The 15,518-nt window shown below is 51.6% G+C and overlaps 1 protein-coding gene across 12 annotated transcripts in view; it reads right to left on the bottom strand.

Moving 5' to 3' along the window:
• Window positions 1-15,518, bottom strand: part of Trak1 (trafficking kinesin protein 1) — a 106,336-nt gene that overhangs the window by 14,462 nt on the left and 76,356 nt on the right. For 6 of the 12 annotated variants that reach the window (XM_085828195.1, XM_085828192.1, XM_085828197.1 and 3 more), the window contains 7 exons: window positions 14,914-15,044; window positions 13,646-13,720; window positions 12,889-13,020; window positions 9,972-10,048; window positions 8,228-8,464; window positions 7,058-7,374; window positions 919-1,278 (listed from right to left, as the gene is read on the bottom strand). In XM_085828195.1, coding sequence (XP_085684321.1) covers window positions 919-1,278; window positions 7,058-7,374; window positions 8,228-8,464; window positions 9,972-10,048; window positions 12,889-13,020; window positions 13,646-13,720; window positions 14,914-15,044 — 1,329 coding nt within the window. The remainder of the gene's footprint in view (window positions 1-918; window positions 1,279-7,057; window positions 7,375-8,227; window positions 8,465-9,971; window positions 10,049-12,888; window positions 13,021-13,645; window positions 13,721-14,913; window positions 15,045-15,518) is intronic. The other 6 variants (XM_021171939.3, XM_029481570.2, XM_085828194.1 and 3 more) reach the window with 2 other exon arrangements.

Here is a 15,518-nt window from a genome sequence, read left to right as displayed (position 1 = left end):
GGAATATCCTTTCCTTGCATTTAGTGACCTGGGGATGGCCTGAGGAGGACTGCATCAGTCCATTCATTTTTCCTGACACCTGAGTTCTTCCATGTCCCAGCACAATGAGCTAGGAGCTTCAGCAGGCAGATGAAACATCTGGATACAGAGTAACCACATAACTAACTCCCCAGAGGTCCCAGGAGCCTCAAGCATAAACTTCCCATCCCAGTGCAAGGTTTCTGGGTCACCTGTGGTCACACTGTGTATAGGTGGGATGGGGGCTAGCCTAGTATGTATAGGTGGGAGGTGGGATGGAGGCTAACCTGAGCACCTAGCATCCACCTTGTAAGAGCTGAATGACACCTCTTAGTGTGTACCTGGTTAAAGAGTATCACTAAACACTTAGCGCATGCGCCTTCACTGAGGCTAAGGCACATCACAGAACTGACATGCTTTCAAGCATTCTGAAAGTGCAGAGGGCTCTGCACTTCTTTCCCTCTGGTTTCCGCACATTCTACGTCTTCTCAGTCATTGCCTTTTCCCTAAGACTTCCCCCAGCTTGCTCAGGCTGGAAATCCAGAGAGGACGTGGGAGACATCAGATCCAGGGTAGGATGGCCGTAACAGAACCCTCGGGTGTCCCCGTTCTCAGGGCCCCATATCCCACTTTTTAGCAGCCTTTCCTGCTCCCGCTTGCAGGGCCCCAGGGCTCCATGACGGGCAGAGGGACCCACTCCGTCACAAGCGGAGGATCTGGTCTCTGTTTTCAAAACAGAGCCTGACAACGGGAAAGCTTTTTCCTGTCATCCACACAGACGAGCAGAAGCTACGGACACAGAGTTACTACGGGTGGTGCCAGGAACAGAGACGAGCAAGGCCCAGAGCTCTGCCTCCGGTAAAGGTGTCAGGTTTACAGGACTAATCGAGGCGCCCTCACCAGACCCCTCCTCCTCCTCCTCCTCCTCCTCCTCCAGGCCCGCTTGTGCTGGCGGCTGGTGCATCTCCTCTGGGGAAGCCTGAGGCTGGCTGGAGTAACTTCTGCTGCCTGAGACAGTCACACGTGCTCGAGACCTCTCACCTGAGGTCTCCGGGTGCTGAATTGGCGTGGAGGTAGCTAGGCCCGCCAGAGAAATGTGGTCACCTGTCTCATCTTCCTCAAAGTCGTTAAGGCAGTACACTTCATCCAGGTCAACGTCCAAAGTCCGGAAGCCCTTGGTGACCACACCAGGACGGGGGTCCAGGATGCCCCCAAGATGAGGCTGGGCCAATTGCTGCCAGTGGTGAAGCGTGGCTGAACCTTGTGGGGGAAAGAGAGTGGATACCAAGAGAAGGGAGAGTTAGCATGGCAGCTAGAGCAAATGTTTCCCACCCTCAGAGCTCAATGTGAACACCTGAGCTTGCACAGGACTGTGGGAGGGGCTGGAGTCACCTGAGCTTGCACAGGACTGTGGGAAGAGCTGGGGTCACCTGAGCTTGCACAGGACTGTGGGAGGGACTGAGGTCACCAAGCTTGCAAAGGATTGTGGGAGGGACTGGGGTCACCTGAGCTTGCATAGGACTGACTGTAGGAAGGACTGGGGTAGAACTGGCTTGACCTAACTGGACAACAGTGTGTCCCTGTCACACCAAGAGGGAGCAGCACTGTAAAGAACCAATACTTTCAAAAGTAAAATTACACTATATATTGTGTGCCAATGATGTCTGGTAACAAAGTATTTTAAACCACCAGGTGCTAACACCCAAACTTAACACATTATCACTTTGCTGACAGAAGAGGGTGAAATGGTGAGCAAGGGCCACAGGAAGCTTGTGAAGCCAGCAGGAGAAAAACCGGGGATCAGAAAGATACCCGGATGCTCAGGTACAAGTCGCCTGACGACCATACCAGACCCACCTGCAAACGGAAGCTAAGGAAGGAGAGTGGAGGAGCCACCAGGTGAGGCAGGGAGGACAGAAGGCAAATAAGTCACAGAAGCCTAGAGCAGAGGTGCCATCTCCAGGGTGACACCAAACCCTAGGACTCAGGTATCAGCCCGAGGGTTTGTAATAACACCAGAGTGTGTCCCTGATGACCTCATGTGTCCCAGGTGCTCTACCAAGAAAGGTGTCACAAGGCCAGGAGTATCTGCGAGCCTGGATGTGGAGGAGCCAAGCGGCATCTCATGAGTGCTGTGGTGCTCCATGCTTCTGCCCGGCCTCTGGCCACCTGTCACACCATGCAGGATGCCACGTCTGGCAGAAGGCCCAGGAGGCTGGGACCTGAAGCCCTCTTCTACAGACAAAAGTTTAGACACTCAAATGTACATGGCCAGAAATAAACAGGCCTCATGCTGCAGACAGAGAAGCCCTCAGAGATAGGAGACTGCCTGCACCATGGCTCACAGCATCCAGGACTACTTTCTAGCTGAGTAAAATCTCCTTAACAGGGAGTGGGGGAAGGGGAGGGGTGGGGTGGAAGCTGCTAGCCACCAGTGCCTTGTACATTGAGAGAAGAGACAGAAAGGTGGTTGGGGTGGGTGAGGGGCAGCCCCGGCCAGGCACTGGGTAAGGGATGACATGGAGGTCTTAGAAGGATTCTGAAAATGGACTACTTCAATTCTGCTTGAAATTAAAGAGAAAACCTAAGCACACTGTAAACCCCGACACCCTCAGCCCTTCACGGGCTGCACCGGGTTTAAGGACACACGTTATAGCCTCCTTGATAGACTTGGGCCTAATGAATGGGGTAAAAAAATACCTTCTACAAACAAAAGGAAAAAGAAAAAGAAAAACAACAAAACAAAACAACAAAGAGGTTGTTAAAAATGGAATCCACCCTATAAGGATTTTATAACCAGTCCTCAACTTGGCACAAAGCACAGGTACTTTTGTGGCCAAGACTGTGGGAGAAGACAAGGCTGCTAGCGCCACCCAGTGGCCGAGCTGAACATCCCAGTGATGCTCTGAGGCCCCACAGACTCAGGCACTGACCACTGAGGGAAATGCACGAACTGGTGGGGCATGCAGGCATCTGTGGGATCCTGAGCTCCAAGATGCCACACACAACTGTTTCCTAAGGCTAGCTCATGTCAGACACGGCAGTATGGTGTGCCTCTGTGATTTACCCATGTGGCCTTGACAGAGGACAGAAGGGACAGGTAGGAGCACTTTTAGTCTGTAATCTACATTCTTTTGTTTTCTAAGCCAGGGTTTCTCCGTGTAGCCCTGGCTGCCCTGGAACTTACTCTGTATTCAAGGCTGGCCTCGAACTCAGAGATCTGCCTGCCTCTGTCTCCTAGTGTTGGTATAAGCCGCATTCTAACTTTGTGCTGTCTGCAGGGGCACTTACGGTGTGCCCCTGCACACATACATTGTAAGGATTTCTTTGACCTGGCTGCAATCCAAATGGGACTTGGGGAGGAATTCAAGACATGGTAGTCATAGTAGACCCCCACTACACAGAGAGACCACTCAGGAAGACCATCAGCAGCAACAGGGCAACGCAGAAGCACTGTGAAACTCAGAGACAGGCTAACTCTCTGACTGGAGGGGCAAGGCTAAACTATGGGATGACTGGCTGCCTCTGCCTCCTCTCCCTGGATAACTTTCTGGCCAGGGATGAGATGGAAGGCAGATCTCTGGTGGGATAACCCTTTGTCTTCTCCACTAACTGAAGACAGCCTGAAGACTCCACCCCTGCCTCTGTTTACTGGTGTTTGAAATCATGGTGGCATGTGCTCCATATTCCAATAAAAACTCACTGTGCTCTACACATAAGCACTGTTATGCACTCCTCAAACTTCCTCACAGGGAGTGTCACTCACTGCACAAACGGGAATGGAAGGTTCTTGAAGCTAAGTGACTAGGGTCAGATCATGAGTGCTTCAGGCAAGTGGGCTCAGTGACAGCAGGGGTTAGCCACCAGGTATATACATGGTGCCAGTGACCCACAGCAGAACTTCCAGGTGGATATCCAGGGCCTAGCAGGAGGGCCAGACACTCATGCACTGAGGGAACCTCTGTCACCACCCATCACAATGTCCATGTGCTTTCTCACGGAAGGTTACGGGGAGAGCCTGGAAGAAGCCATCATCAAGGACAACCTGGATGTCCGTATGTCAGGACACCGTTTTACCAGCACTCAGCACTGAGTGTGGGCCTCACCATACGCCTGACTCCTTTAGTTTCGGGATCACCCTGTTGTCTCTCCTCCTCACAGACAAAAACACTGAGTGTGGGAGAGACACACCAGAGGCTGTGTTAGAGCAAGCAGCCACCTCTGGCATCTGTCCCCGGAGGCTCTCAGCAGAAGAGAATGCCTTCCTATGGCTGAGCGTCAGGGATCCAGCAATAGCAAGCCCCGGCGACGGCTCTGCCCATGGGACAGGTGTTTTCAATCCCTCAGACCCGAGAGCTGCCTCAGCCTTAGCTCTGATGTTTGGCTTGTCAACAGTGGACCTCAAGAACACTTCCCCCTGGCTGGGTCGGAGGCTCCAAGTATTCAAGAAGCCTAGCACTGAGCAGAAGCCCCCACCATGACACTCCCATGCCCCAAGTCCTTACCTAGGAATTCCACCCAGCTCCAGGCTGGCTGCCTGAAAACCTCTCCTTGATATGGAGCAAAGGTGAAAGTGACAGTGAAGCAAGCCAGAGCACAAGGGCCTCACCCTGTCCTTTCTTTCTGTGTCACTCCCCAACCCAGCCTCGTTCCCTTGTCCAGCAGGAAGCAGGACATGACCACCACACCCTGCCACCCACCTGAGAACACAGATGGACTAGTGCCTGCCTCGGTCGGTCTCTCTATGACAGATACCTCCCTCTATCTTGAATATTCTGTTCTTCACTTGCCTAACCTTGAAAGGCCTGGTGAGAACATGAGAGCGTCTGTCGCACCTAGCTCCACTGGGCCGGCAGACACATGAGGAGATGGCAGGACGGTTGGCATGAAGAAGGAGATCTAGACAGAGGACACTGTTGGCTTCTACGATGCTCCCAGACAGTGGTCTCCGGGGAACTCACCCCAGGTGCCTTTCCCTGGACTGCTGGTGATCAAAGGCACTCCTATCAGTGTCTCACTGGGCTAGGTGAGAACATGACCTCAGTGTAATGACAGTCCAGATCTGGTAACTGGGCCCTACAGACCCATGTGGCTGAATCGGGACAAATCTGATAATCTTGTTTGACAGCTATTTGCCTATGTTACAAATAAGGAAGATGGCTCAAGAGGGAAGCTAACTTGGCAGGCACGGTGACAGTGTTCGGAGGCTGTAGCTAGGAAGCCGACTATACTCACACCCCATCTTAGAGTAAACATGGCAACACAGATATTGACTGTGCAGGGGAAGAAAGGAAGAAAATATCAGTTGTCTTTGGAACAGCTGGGGAAGACGTCTGAGAAACACAAAATGAAGCCAAAAGGATCCTTATCACAAGGCTGTGTTACAGGCCACAGTGATAAGAAGGACGAGGGTGCCACAGGCAAAATCCATCTTACAAATGAATGGGGTCTCCTCTGACTCTTGTCATAAAAATATTGCCACCCAGGGCGCAAAGTCAGAGAAATAGAGATGAATTGGTCAAAATAAAATGTTCAAAATCTCATCCTGCAATGCACTTGAAAAAAAATGAGCCCAAGACGTAACATAGGTGACCCAACGAAACACGATAAAGAATGGGAAGCCGAGAGGTGGTGTCTAATGGTCTTTGAGAGACAAAAGAAGAAAAGAAAAGAAAGGCGGAAATAAAACTGCAGAAATGGAAGGTTTTATTGAAAGAAAACCAGACATAATTGCAGGTCAGAAAACAATCCCCAAGATTACAACTGAACAAACAATTAAAAAGGAGAGAGCCTCCCTGTCCTGAGAGCTAGGGAGGGACCTAAATGACACAAACCATAATCACTAAATGACAACAGAAAGAAAGAAAAGAGTCCTCCCTCTCTCTTGGGGACACAGGGACCATGGTGCAGGGGTGACCTCAGCTTTGCAGGCTGCCTGCCCAGTAAGGCTGCCTCGGTCCCCTCTTGGGATGAAAACAGTTATTCGTTCTCTATAAGCACGGAGCACAAGTCTGTACCTGTGTGACAGAAACCATCTGTGGCACCGAAACGTTGCAGTGAGTGTGGGGTGTAACTGGATTAAAGCATCAAAGATGCTCCCGAGAAGGGATAAGGATAAAAGCTCAGAACAGTGCAGACATACAGACGTCTGACTTTACATCAAAAATACACTACGTGGTTCTAAAGCAGGGCTTCCAACTCACACGGGCTTCAGACTAAAGTGTGTATGTGGGGGGTGGGGGTGGGGGCGGGGTGTACACAAAACCAGTACACACTAGGTGGCTCCTGACAAGGCAGGGGGACAGAGGAAACAGTGAGGTCTTCTAGGAACTAGAAGTACTATGGGGGAGGGGGATTAGTGGAGTCTAAACAGGCTGGCCTCCAACCCTCCCTCCCTCCCTCCCTCCTGCCTCCACACTTCAGACTGGGGGGTGGGGTGGGCTGGGGGGGACCTAGTTCACAGCAAAGCACACCTCCAGAAAGCCACATCCTCACTATGAAAAACAGATTGGAACATGTGATCGATCACACACACACACACACACACACACACACACACACAGACACAGACACACACACACACATACACACACACACGACACTTCCACATGCCTGAGGGTCGGGGGTCACAATGCACACTTTGCGTTATTTGACAGTAAAATCTCTGAGAAGCCAATGTATCCCTTCCCCACCTGTCTCAGACCCCTGGGTTATCCAGAAGTAGCTTGTTGTCACACAGCTACCATGGAGGGTCTGAAGCTGTGCCACTGCCACTACATTTGGGTCCTAAAGTGTTAAGGACAAAAGTGAGAGACCTGCACCTGTGGGAGTTTCACCCAGGAGTGTACTGCTCAAGCCAAGACAGAGACTGCAGAAACAGAGGGCACACCTCAGAGGAACTCAAACCAACAGCGTGGGTGGCTATCTCGAAAGAAAAATGAATAGGTGTGACACTGGTGGCTGGCTTTCCTGTGGTGGATCAGGGCCCAGAGAGAGTCGCAGAGGAGGACAGAGAGGGGCCGAGGCCCCTGGTGGTCACCTTCGAGTGGCTTCACGATCTGCAGCTTCTCGGGCAGGTAGGAGCGGCTGCTGAAGGACATGCCAGAGAAGCCCGTGAACTCGGAGAAGCGTGAGTGTGTGCCCAGGGACATGATGCTCTCGGTGGGCGTGAGCGAGCCACTGTGCAGCTCCCCCTTCTCAGCCAGCTCTCGCAGCTTCCTCTCCTGCTCCTCCTCGAAGAACCTCCGCTCAGACAGGTAGTTCTCCCGGCGTAGGGATAGCCGCCTAAGTGCTGTCTCCAGGTCATGGGAGCCTGGCGTGCCTGGTGTGCCCGGCTTCTTATTGTGGTCCTCGTTCCTGGGAAGACAAGGGTAAGTATCTACAGCCAGCAAAAGATAGTGAGACCCCACCACCACCACCCAGGGCAGAGACAGGAAATGGTCTGAGGAGACCAGGGCCAGCCGGCCACTGAAGGAGTTCCCTCTGTGGGTCTCAACTGACTATTCTTAGAGGCAGGTGGTTGTACAAAGACGAACTGAAAATTTGCAAAAATGTGTCTTCATAAGCATCTCTCTCCAGGTTGTTCTGGAAGAAACCTTTTGCAGGTGGCTGTACGTAGGTCCTGAAGGAGAACCGACTCAACCCTCTCGTCTCTTAAATGAAGGGGGCTGTGCTCTCAGTTCTGAGTGAAACCTGCTCTGATCTTGGAGAAAGAACCCTTCTGATGGCTTAACTGGTCCAAAGTATCTATTTTAGTAAGTCAGAGGGTCAGGGTGCACAGGAGGATGATGGGATTGGGGCTGGGGTTCTACGGGGCGTTAGGGTGGAGAGGAACTGACCATACCTAAGGGGAACACACAACTGACAAGCCCTACATTCCACCTTCTGAAGCAAACCGAGAGCCTGGGATCTCCTACGCTTGCCAGCACCCAGGCTCCCGAGGGGTCACGGTGATGATCTGTGGGAAACGTGTTAGTTCTCCCTCCATGATGGAGGAGAACTAACCTCCCTCCACAGTAAAGCACACTGTGGACATCAGCTCGAGATACTACCCCAGAAAAGACCAGTGTCGTGGATAAGGTGGGTAACTGGGACGTGTCGGCTCTCATCCACCTCTCTCCGATGGTGTCTGAGCCCACGTTCAAGGTGCATCTCCTCCCCCCCCCGCCCCCAGCTCCCTCCAACAGAAGGAGAGGAGCCCGCCGCTCACCCCAGGTCGGCTGCCTCGGTCTCCAGGAGGATGCTGTTGGTTTTGTTATCGAGGACCACGTTGCTGACGTCGCTGCCGTAGAAGCTGGAGCGAGGGGTGCTGACGCAGCTGGACAGGAGGGAGTTCATGGCTGAGGACTGGTTGGAGCCCGGGATGTTCATGGGGGAAGGGGTTAGTGATCTCTGCTTGACCACTTGATTGACGTTCCTCACCGTCTCGAAGACACGCTTCTGGTGGCTGCGGAGGACAGGGCAGCCGTGAGCCAGCATATCAGGATGAACCTGGAGCTAGCTCCTCCACAGACGCCTACCATGGGTGGCCCGCTGTCTGGGGGGGGCCTCACATGCTCCTTAGGGAGTGGGGTGCCTCCATCATAGCATGCTAATGCCAACCGCACCTAAGGCTCAGTAGCACAGCTCAGCATTGATGAGCTAAGGCTAGCCCAGATGACTCTGTTTATCACAGAGTAGCCTGAGCTACAAATGCTAGTGCTTTGGTGTTGCTTCTTTGTCCCTGGCAGGCCAGCTTCTTTCAGACATACAATGAGAACCACAGGAGGGCCGTGCTCGCTCGCAGACCTTTGTGGAACGAGTGTAACCACTCACATAAAGTGAAACAGCAGAGCTCCACGGCAGTCTGGAGTTTCTGCCTTGAGAGGATAAAACCCCACTGGGCTATTCTTAGAAACTGCCATTTCTAAGCACGGAGCCCACAGTTTGATTTCTCCTTTTAAGGAGAAGAGGGTTGGGCATATGCTCGGACTGGCTGCTTCCTCTGGGGATGCCGGAGCTGTACATACGCCAAAGCCACCAAGACGCTAGTCATTCAGGAGGAGACGTGGTCCCCAGATCTCTCTCAGTGTTCCATGAAGGTTATGATGGCTTGTATATGCTCGGCCCAGGGAGTGGCACTATTAGAAGGTGTGGCCTTGTTGGAGTAGGTGTGGCACTGTGGGTGTGGGCTTTAAGATCCTCATCCTAGCTGCCTGGAAGTCAGTCAGTATTCTACTAGCAGCCTTCAGCTAGGAAGCCAGTATTCTGCTGGCAGCCTTCAGATGAAGATGTAGAACTCTCAGCTCCTCCTGCACCATGCCTGCCTGGATGCTGCCATGTTCCCACCTTGATGATAATGGACTGAACCTCTGAACCTGTAAGCCAGCCCCAATTAAATGTTGTTCTTTATAATACTTGCATTGGTCGTGGTGTCTGTTCACAGCAGTAGGGGAGATGTAGGGGCCGAGACCCCAGGAGTAGCCAGAGGATCAGAAGCCTGGCTCACAGCTCTGAAGAGCCCATGTTTTTCTTTTCTTAGCAAACATGAACACTTTTTAGGGTAATGCTTTCCATTAAGGGAAAAGGTGGAGGGTGGGAGATGGGAAACCCAGCACCCTCCCCACTCCCTAGAAATTCATCAGGTAACCTCCTTTGTTGGTTTGGGTTGTTTTTCCAAGATGGGACCCAAGAATCCCAGCTATAAAGAGGGCCTTGAACGCCTGAGCCTCCTTCCTCTACTTTACCACAAGGTGCTATGAGGGACACAACTCAGGGCCCTGCATGCCAGGAGACTACTCTACCCACTGAGCTCCAGCCTTAGAGAGATGTCGCTGTATCGTCTACTTCCCTTAACCTGACAGGGAAGGACCATGGCTGGCCGGTGGTGTCTAAGGTCCATACACGCTAGGTTATGAGCACCGGTTCTGAGTCAGTTTGAGGGGACTTGAAATATAAAGGCCACGAGGTCATACGTGATGTCTGGAGACTCCAGCTCTTCCAGCTGCAGCTCCTTGCGCATAGTTCCCTCGATTTCTGCAGCCAACGAGTCCTGGGGAAAGACAGAAGACATGCGTGGACTGAGCAGGGGCTCAAGGCTTCCATTTCTAGATGAGGTCTGAGGCCAGAAGAACCAGGAGGAGAACAGGCACCCAGCAGTCTCCAGACTTCATGCCATACAACACAAGGCTAAAAGCAATCCCTACACAGAGAGAATCTGCCAAGCCATGGCCAGGGCAAGTTCTGAGCACACAGCACCTTTTTTTTTTTTTCTGTTTTGTTTTGTTTTGTTTTTCGAGACAGGGTTTCTCTATATAGCCCTGGCTGTCCTGGAACTCACTTTGTAGACCAGGCTGGCCTCGAACTCAGAAATCCTCCTGCCTCTGCCTCCCGAGTGCTGGGATTAAAGGTGTGCGCCACCATGCCCGGCGCACAGTACCTTTTGGGTTTGAGTGAACAGCCCCTGTCTCTCATGTAGCTGAGTGTCTGACAGCCAGGCACTCTTTGGCCAAATGACAGAGCTAAACTTGTGGCTACAATGTGGGATGGAGAACTCAAGGGGCACAGGAGAGTGTGTTCAGAACAGTGGGAACAAGTCCAAATATCTCTAAGCTTCCAAAAGGTCCCACACAGTCCAGTTCATGGTCCCAGTGACTCAGGATTATGACACACAGGAGGCCAAGGCTTACACCTCTGACTCCTAGGTAGACAACCTGCTGAAGGCTCTCTGGTTCTGCTTGCTGGGGAAAGGTCCCTGCCTGCATGGACTGTGGTAGACATGTTGCCACCGCTGTACTTTCTCTGCAAGCTCCTTGCTCCACCAGCTAGCCATGGCAACCGTCTGTGTTCTCAAGTGACAGGACTGCTGCTTCCAGTAAAAACCTGTACTCCCTCTTTGCAGACATTCCCTGCCCACCCTGACCCCACCGCACCCCATCTTCCACACAGTGCGCCAGTTAGCTCTTTAATTCCTACTAACTTTCTGGACTACACTGCTGCCCTTTTCTGAGGGGATGAGGGAGTGTAAGCTTTAGGGTCAGGGGAAGGCTGGTCCTGGAGTGCTAACTGCCCAGGTGTACTGAGATTGACCCCACATACCCCACCCATGCCCACCATGTGAGGGAGGTTTATGAAAACAGAGGACATATTTCCCCAACAAGGTTCAAGGGACACCCGAGTCTGCCTGTGGACTGCAGATTGAAAAATCCCACCACCACAAGGCAATGGAATTGAAAACGCTGATGAGGAAAGCTGCTCCTGGCAGCTGGAGTGGCAGAGAGCAGACACAGATCTGGGCGCTCAGCTCCAGCCACATGGGCACGCTGCAGCCTTTAGACTTTCAGAACAATCCTCTCTAAAACCCGAGCTTGCAAGAGCCTCGAAACGGGCGAACAAAAGCTTTCAGTAAGCATGACAGTGGAGACTCCAGGGCGTGTGCTAGCCAGGATGGTTTGATTTTTTTTTCCTTCTTTTTAAATTATATATATTTTTAATTGTGTGTGTGTGTGTGTGTGTGCATACATACACACAGGGACACAATGACAGTGCTTGTGAACTACGGTGGACCTGCTGAGGTCAGAGGACAATTTGGGGGCGTTAGTTCTTTCCTGTCTTATTGAGATGGGGGTCTTTCCGGTTTCTGTCACTCCTCACAGTATTCCAGGCTTGTTGGCCTGTAAACTTCTGGCAGGTTCCCTGTCTCCACTTCCCATGTCACAGCATGAATGCAGAGATTACAGATGTGTGCCACCAGATCCGGCTTTTCTTGTGGTCTCAGGAGGTCAACCTCAGTCTGTCAGGCTTGCACATCCTAGTGTTTTTATGTGCTGAGCCTGACATCTCCCCAGCCTGGGTTTGTGACAGTTTTAAGGCCTTGGCCAGTAGTAAACTTACAGGCTCACCAAGCAGGACTTGGGAGGAACTGTTTAACTGGGCTGTCTGGGGTGGATAGAAACTGCCTTCTCTGTCTGGGGTGAATAGAAACAGACTTCCCAGGAAAAGTATCTCTGCAAGAGACTCCTCCCTCAATCCCTTCTCAGCTGCTGAGACAGCTCAGAAATCAGAGAACGGACTCCACAAAGTTGCCCTCTGACCTCCATGCATGAACCAACTCTAATCACACATACAAACACAATAATAGTAAACAAACATTTTTAAAATTAAAAAAATTGACCCTTTTCTCGCCTTGGAGAGAATCTGTTATTCTGCAGACGAATGGAACAACACCTGGACCCACAGGAGCTCTTGGGGGCTTGTTCTCAGGCTGTCTGTCATCCATGTGTAGTTGCTGCTTGGTTGGCTACAGCTCTACACTGTCTTGTGCTAACACCCACAGTGCTGTAGGACACAGCCAATGCGTGCCTTCCCTAGCTTAGGAAGCTATGGTCTGGTAGAACATATGATGAGCACGCTCACTTCCTTCTAAGTAGATATCACAGGGAAATGACTGGAGACTAAACTGGAAACCCCTTTGTCCGTCACCAAAGCCCTTCAGAGCCTTGACATCAAACAAGCCATACCAGGATCATGGGGGAATGCTATTTTTAAAAAAGTTGGTTCAAATCCCTGACATCAACAGAAGGGTTAATAAACACACAAGGAACCAGGAGAAGTTCAGGCTCTTTAAGGCATGGGTAATAGCAGCCCAGACTAACATCTAACTAAATCAAGTTCTTTGTAAAAATCTCCTAACAGCTGCAGGGAGAGCAGCCTATAAAGAGCTAGTCCATCTCAAGGAATCAGGAGCCCCCAGCTGGCAGGTCCAGTGCAAACTTTAAAGAAGCAAGCAGCTCGCAGGAAAGATGTAGGACCAGGGATCAGAAGGGGACACGAAGCCCTGGGCGCTAAATCTGAGGATGGTCTGGGGAGAGGCGCACAGGAGAACCCACTCACCATGGGGAACAGGCCCAGAGAGTGGTAGCGCCGGGACGTGGGCATCGTCTTGTTCCGCAGGTTCTTCAACTCCTCCTGAGCCTCGTGAAGCATCTCCATGCACTCCGCGTACTTATCCTCCAGCTCTCGGAGCTGTGGGGAGAGATAGAGGGTCTCAGACAGCTCCAGTGAGCACCCAGGTGCCGACACACCCACCAGCCCTCCTGCCTGAGAGGCAGAACCTGCGGCCCTGTGGGCCCACGGCAAAGCGGGCTAGATCCACAAGGCTGGCTTTTCACAGACTCGGAAAGCTGCTCACACGCTCACAGTGGGCAAGCCAAAGAAAACGCCCAGACAAAACATTAAAGAGGCTAAGAGGCAAACCCTCTTCTCCAGCTGCATCTTTCACTTTTGTTTGATACAGGGTCGGTCTATGTAGCCTAGGCTGTCCTTAAACTCATAGCCATCCTCCTGCCTCAGCCACTTGTGGACTGGGATATATGTACTACAATGCCCAGATTCAAGTTGTATCTTTGAACAGGCTCTTTACAAGTCTGTGGCACATCTTGTTCACCTATCTAGTGTCTATCAGGAGTCAGAATATGTCAGGCCCCCGAGGTACTGAATCCAGCCTCCTTACGCTTACACCAAACGGCAGGCACAGAACCCAGGCAAAGCAATATCATGCTAATTCAAGAGTGAAGTGTTTAGTATGAGGGGAATGACCCGGGCCTATGGGGGAGCAGCTTCACGAGAGAGTTCAGGCAGGGACACCCACCTCGGCTGTGAGTTGACGCTGGGCATCCTTGGCAGCGCCCAGGTGCTGGACAAGCTCTTCATTTTCCACTGCGCACTAAACATGGTAAAGATAAGTCACCTCTGTTAAGACACTCAGGAGCCTGACTGTCCCCTCCTGTTACCTGTCTGTGAGGAGCTCAGCACTGTCTAGAGAGAAGCGTGCACCGGATGCTATGGCAGAGCACTGCCTTTCATATAATTAAAAAAACAGACAGGCTTTTAAAAATGTTCTCATTCGTGTTTGTGTGTGTGTATGAGTGTGTAAATGTGTGTGTGTGTATGTGAGTGTACATGAGTGAGCATGTGTGAAAGAATGTGTATGTGTGTGAACCTGTGTGTGCATGTGTGAGGGTATGTGAGAGTACATATAAGTGTGAGCATGTGTGTATATATGTGTGTGTGTATGTGTGTGTATGAATATGTATGTATGGATGTGTGTGTGAATAAGAGAATGTGTATGTATGTGTATGTATGTATGTGTGTGTGAGCATGTGTGTATATATGAGTGAGTGTGTGTGTATGAGTGTATATGTGTATGCGTGTGTGTAAGGATGTATATGAGTGAATGTGTATGTGTGTGTATGTGTGTGTATAAGCATGTATGAGTATGTATGTGAGTGTGTGTGCCTACAGTGCACGTGGAGGTCAGAGGTCACCTTATGAGCATTGGATAAACTCAGGACTTGGCAGCAGGCGCCTTTCTCCACTGAACCATCTCGCTGACCCCGTCAGGTAATTTTGAAGGTAAAGTCTTCCCTGGGCACTTGGCACTTGATTATTCTCCATAGCCCAACCCCCACCTCCAGAGTGTGAGTGCTTTCTGGGAGTCTGTCCTCCCTCCCCTCCCCTTTCTGTCTGTCCTCCCTTCTTTCTTTTCCAGAGGCACCTCCTCTCTTCCTTCCAGTCAGAGCCCAAGGGACACTAGTCAGACACACCACTCTCCCACCAACAATATCTGAAGGGACAACAAACAGCAGACTCCGTGGTTTGTCAGATAAATCCCAAGGCTCTGTATCTACAGCACTTCTCTATGAACCCCACTAACTTATAGATCACCCTTAGGAGCAACATCATCATAAATAACGCCTCGGCCAACCTGCGGCGGTGGTGGGGTTAGTGCCTGAGCTCACTAAACCTCCTCCAGAAAAAAGTATGCATGGCTCAGGTGGGGAACGGGCCTCCCACTTAACCACCTGTCCCATCCCCGCATGGCCACTGCCTCGTCACCCGGAGACGCAGAAGCCTTACAGATTTTGCCTTCTTCTGTAAGTCCACGATTTGCGACAGCAGGTGCGTGATCTCCTCCTGCTGCCGGGCGGCATCTTCCGTCTTCTTAGCCAGCTCCTCAGAGATGCTCGCAATCTGGACGTTGGCATCCCCTGTGACGAAGTAATGACAAGCAGGTGGCTGAGTTGTAAAGCCACACACAGACCAAAGAGGGAACACCGTCTTTACGGGGAGGAGTGGGGATGGGGGCATGGAGGGAGTGGAAGTGGACATCTTTTCAAGTGGTGATGTGGTTCCTGCAGGGGCTGGAAAGAGAAGGAACCCAGCCTTCTCATTGGCTGTCTCTCCTGTGAGGGCTGACTCTACTAACCAAGGCTGTCCCCAGGGCAGGACAGCAGGCTCCAGGAAGAGATCTGGAAGTGATCCCCCAAAGATGACTGCACTTGGCTGAACCCCAGTGTTCCACTGTGAACAGATCACAACAGGGACTCTGCACACAGAGCACTTTGCCTGTGGCTTTTGGAGCTGCAGCCCATTTTACTAGACATGAATATGAGTTGTGTTTCACTTCGCTGAATGCCTTTTCTCTTATCTTACCTGGAAACTCATAATGGAGGGCATGGGGA

The sequence above is a fragment of the Mus caroli genome, unplaced genomic scaffold, assembly GCF_978045245.1.
Source record: "Mus caroli unplaced genomic scaffold, Mus_caroli_1 scaffold_11, whole genome shotgun sequence".
Classification (NCBI taxonomy): domain Eukaryota; kingdom Metazoa; phylum Chordata; class Mammalia; order Rodentia; family Muridae; genus Mus; species Mus caroli.
The sequence above is the reverse complement of the archived record's forward strand: the minus strand, read 5'-3'. Positions and strand labels throughout refer to the sequence as shown.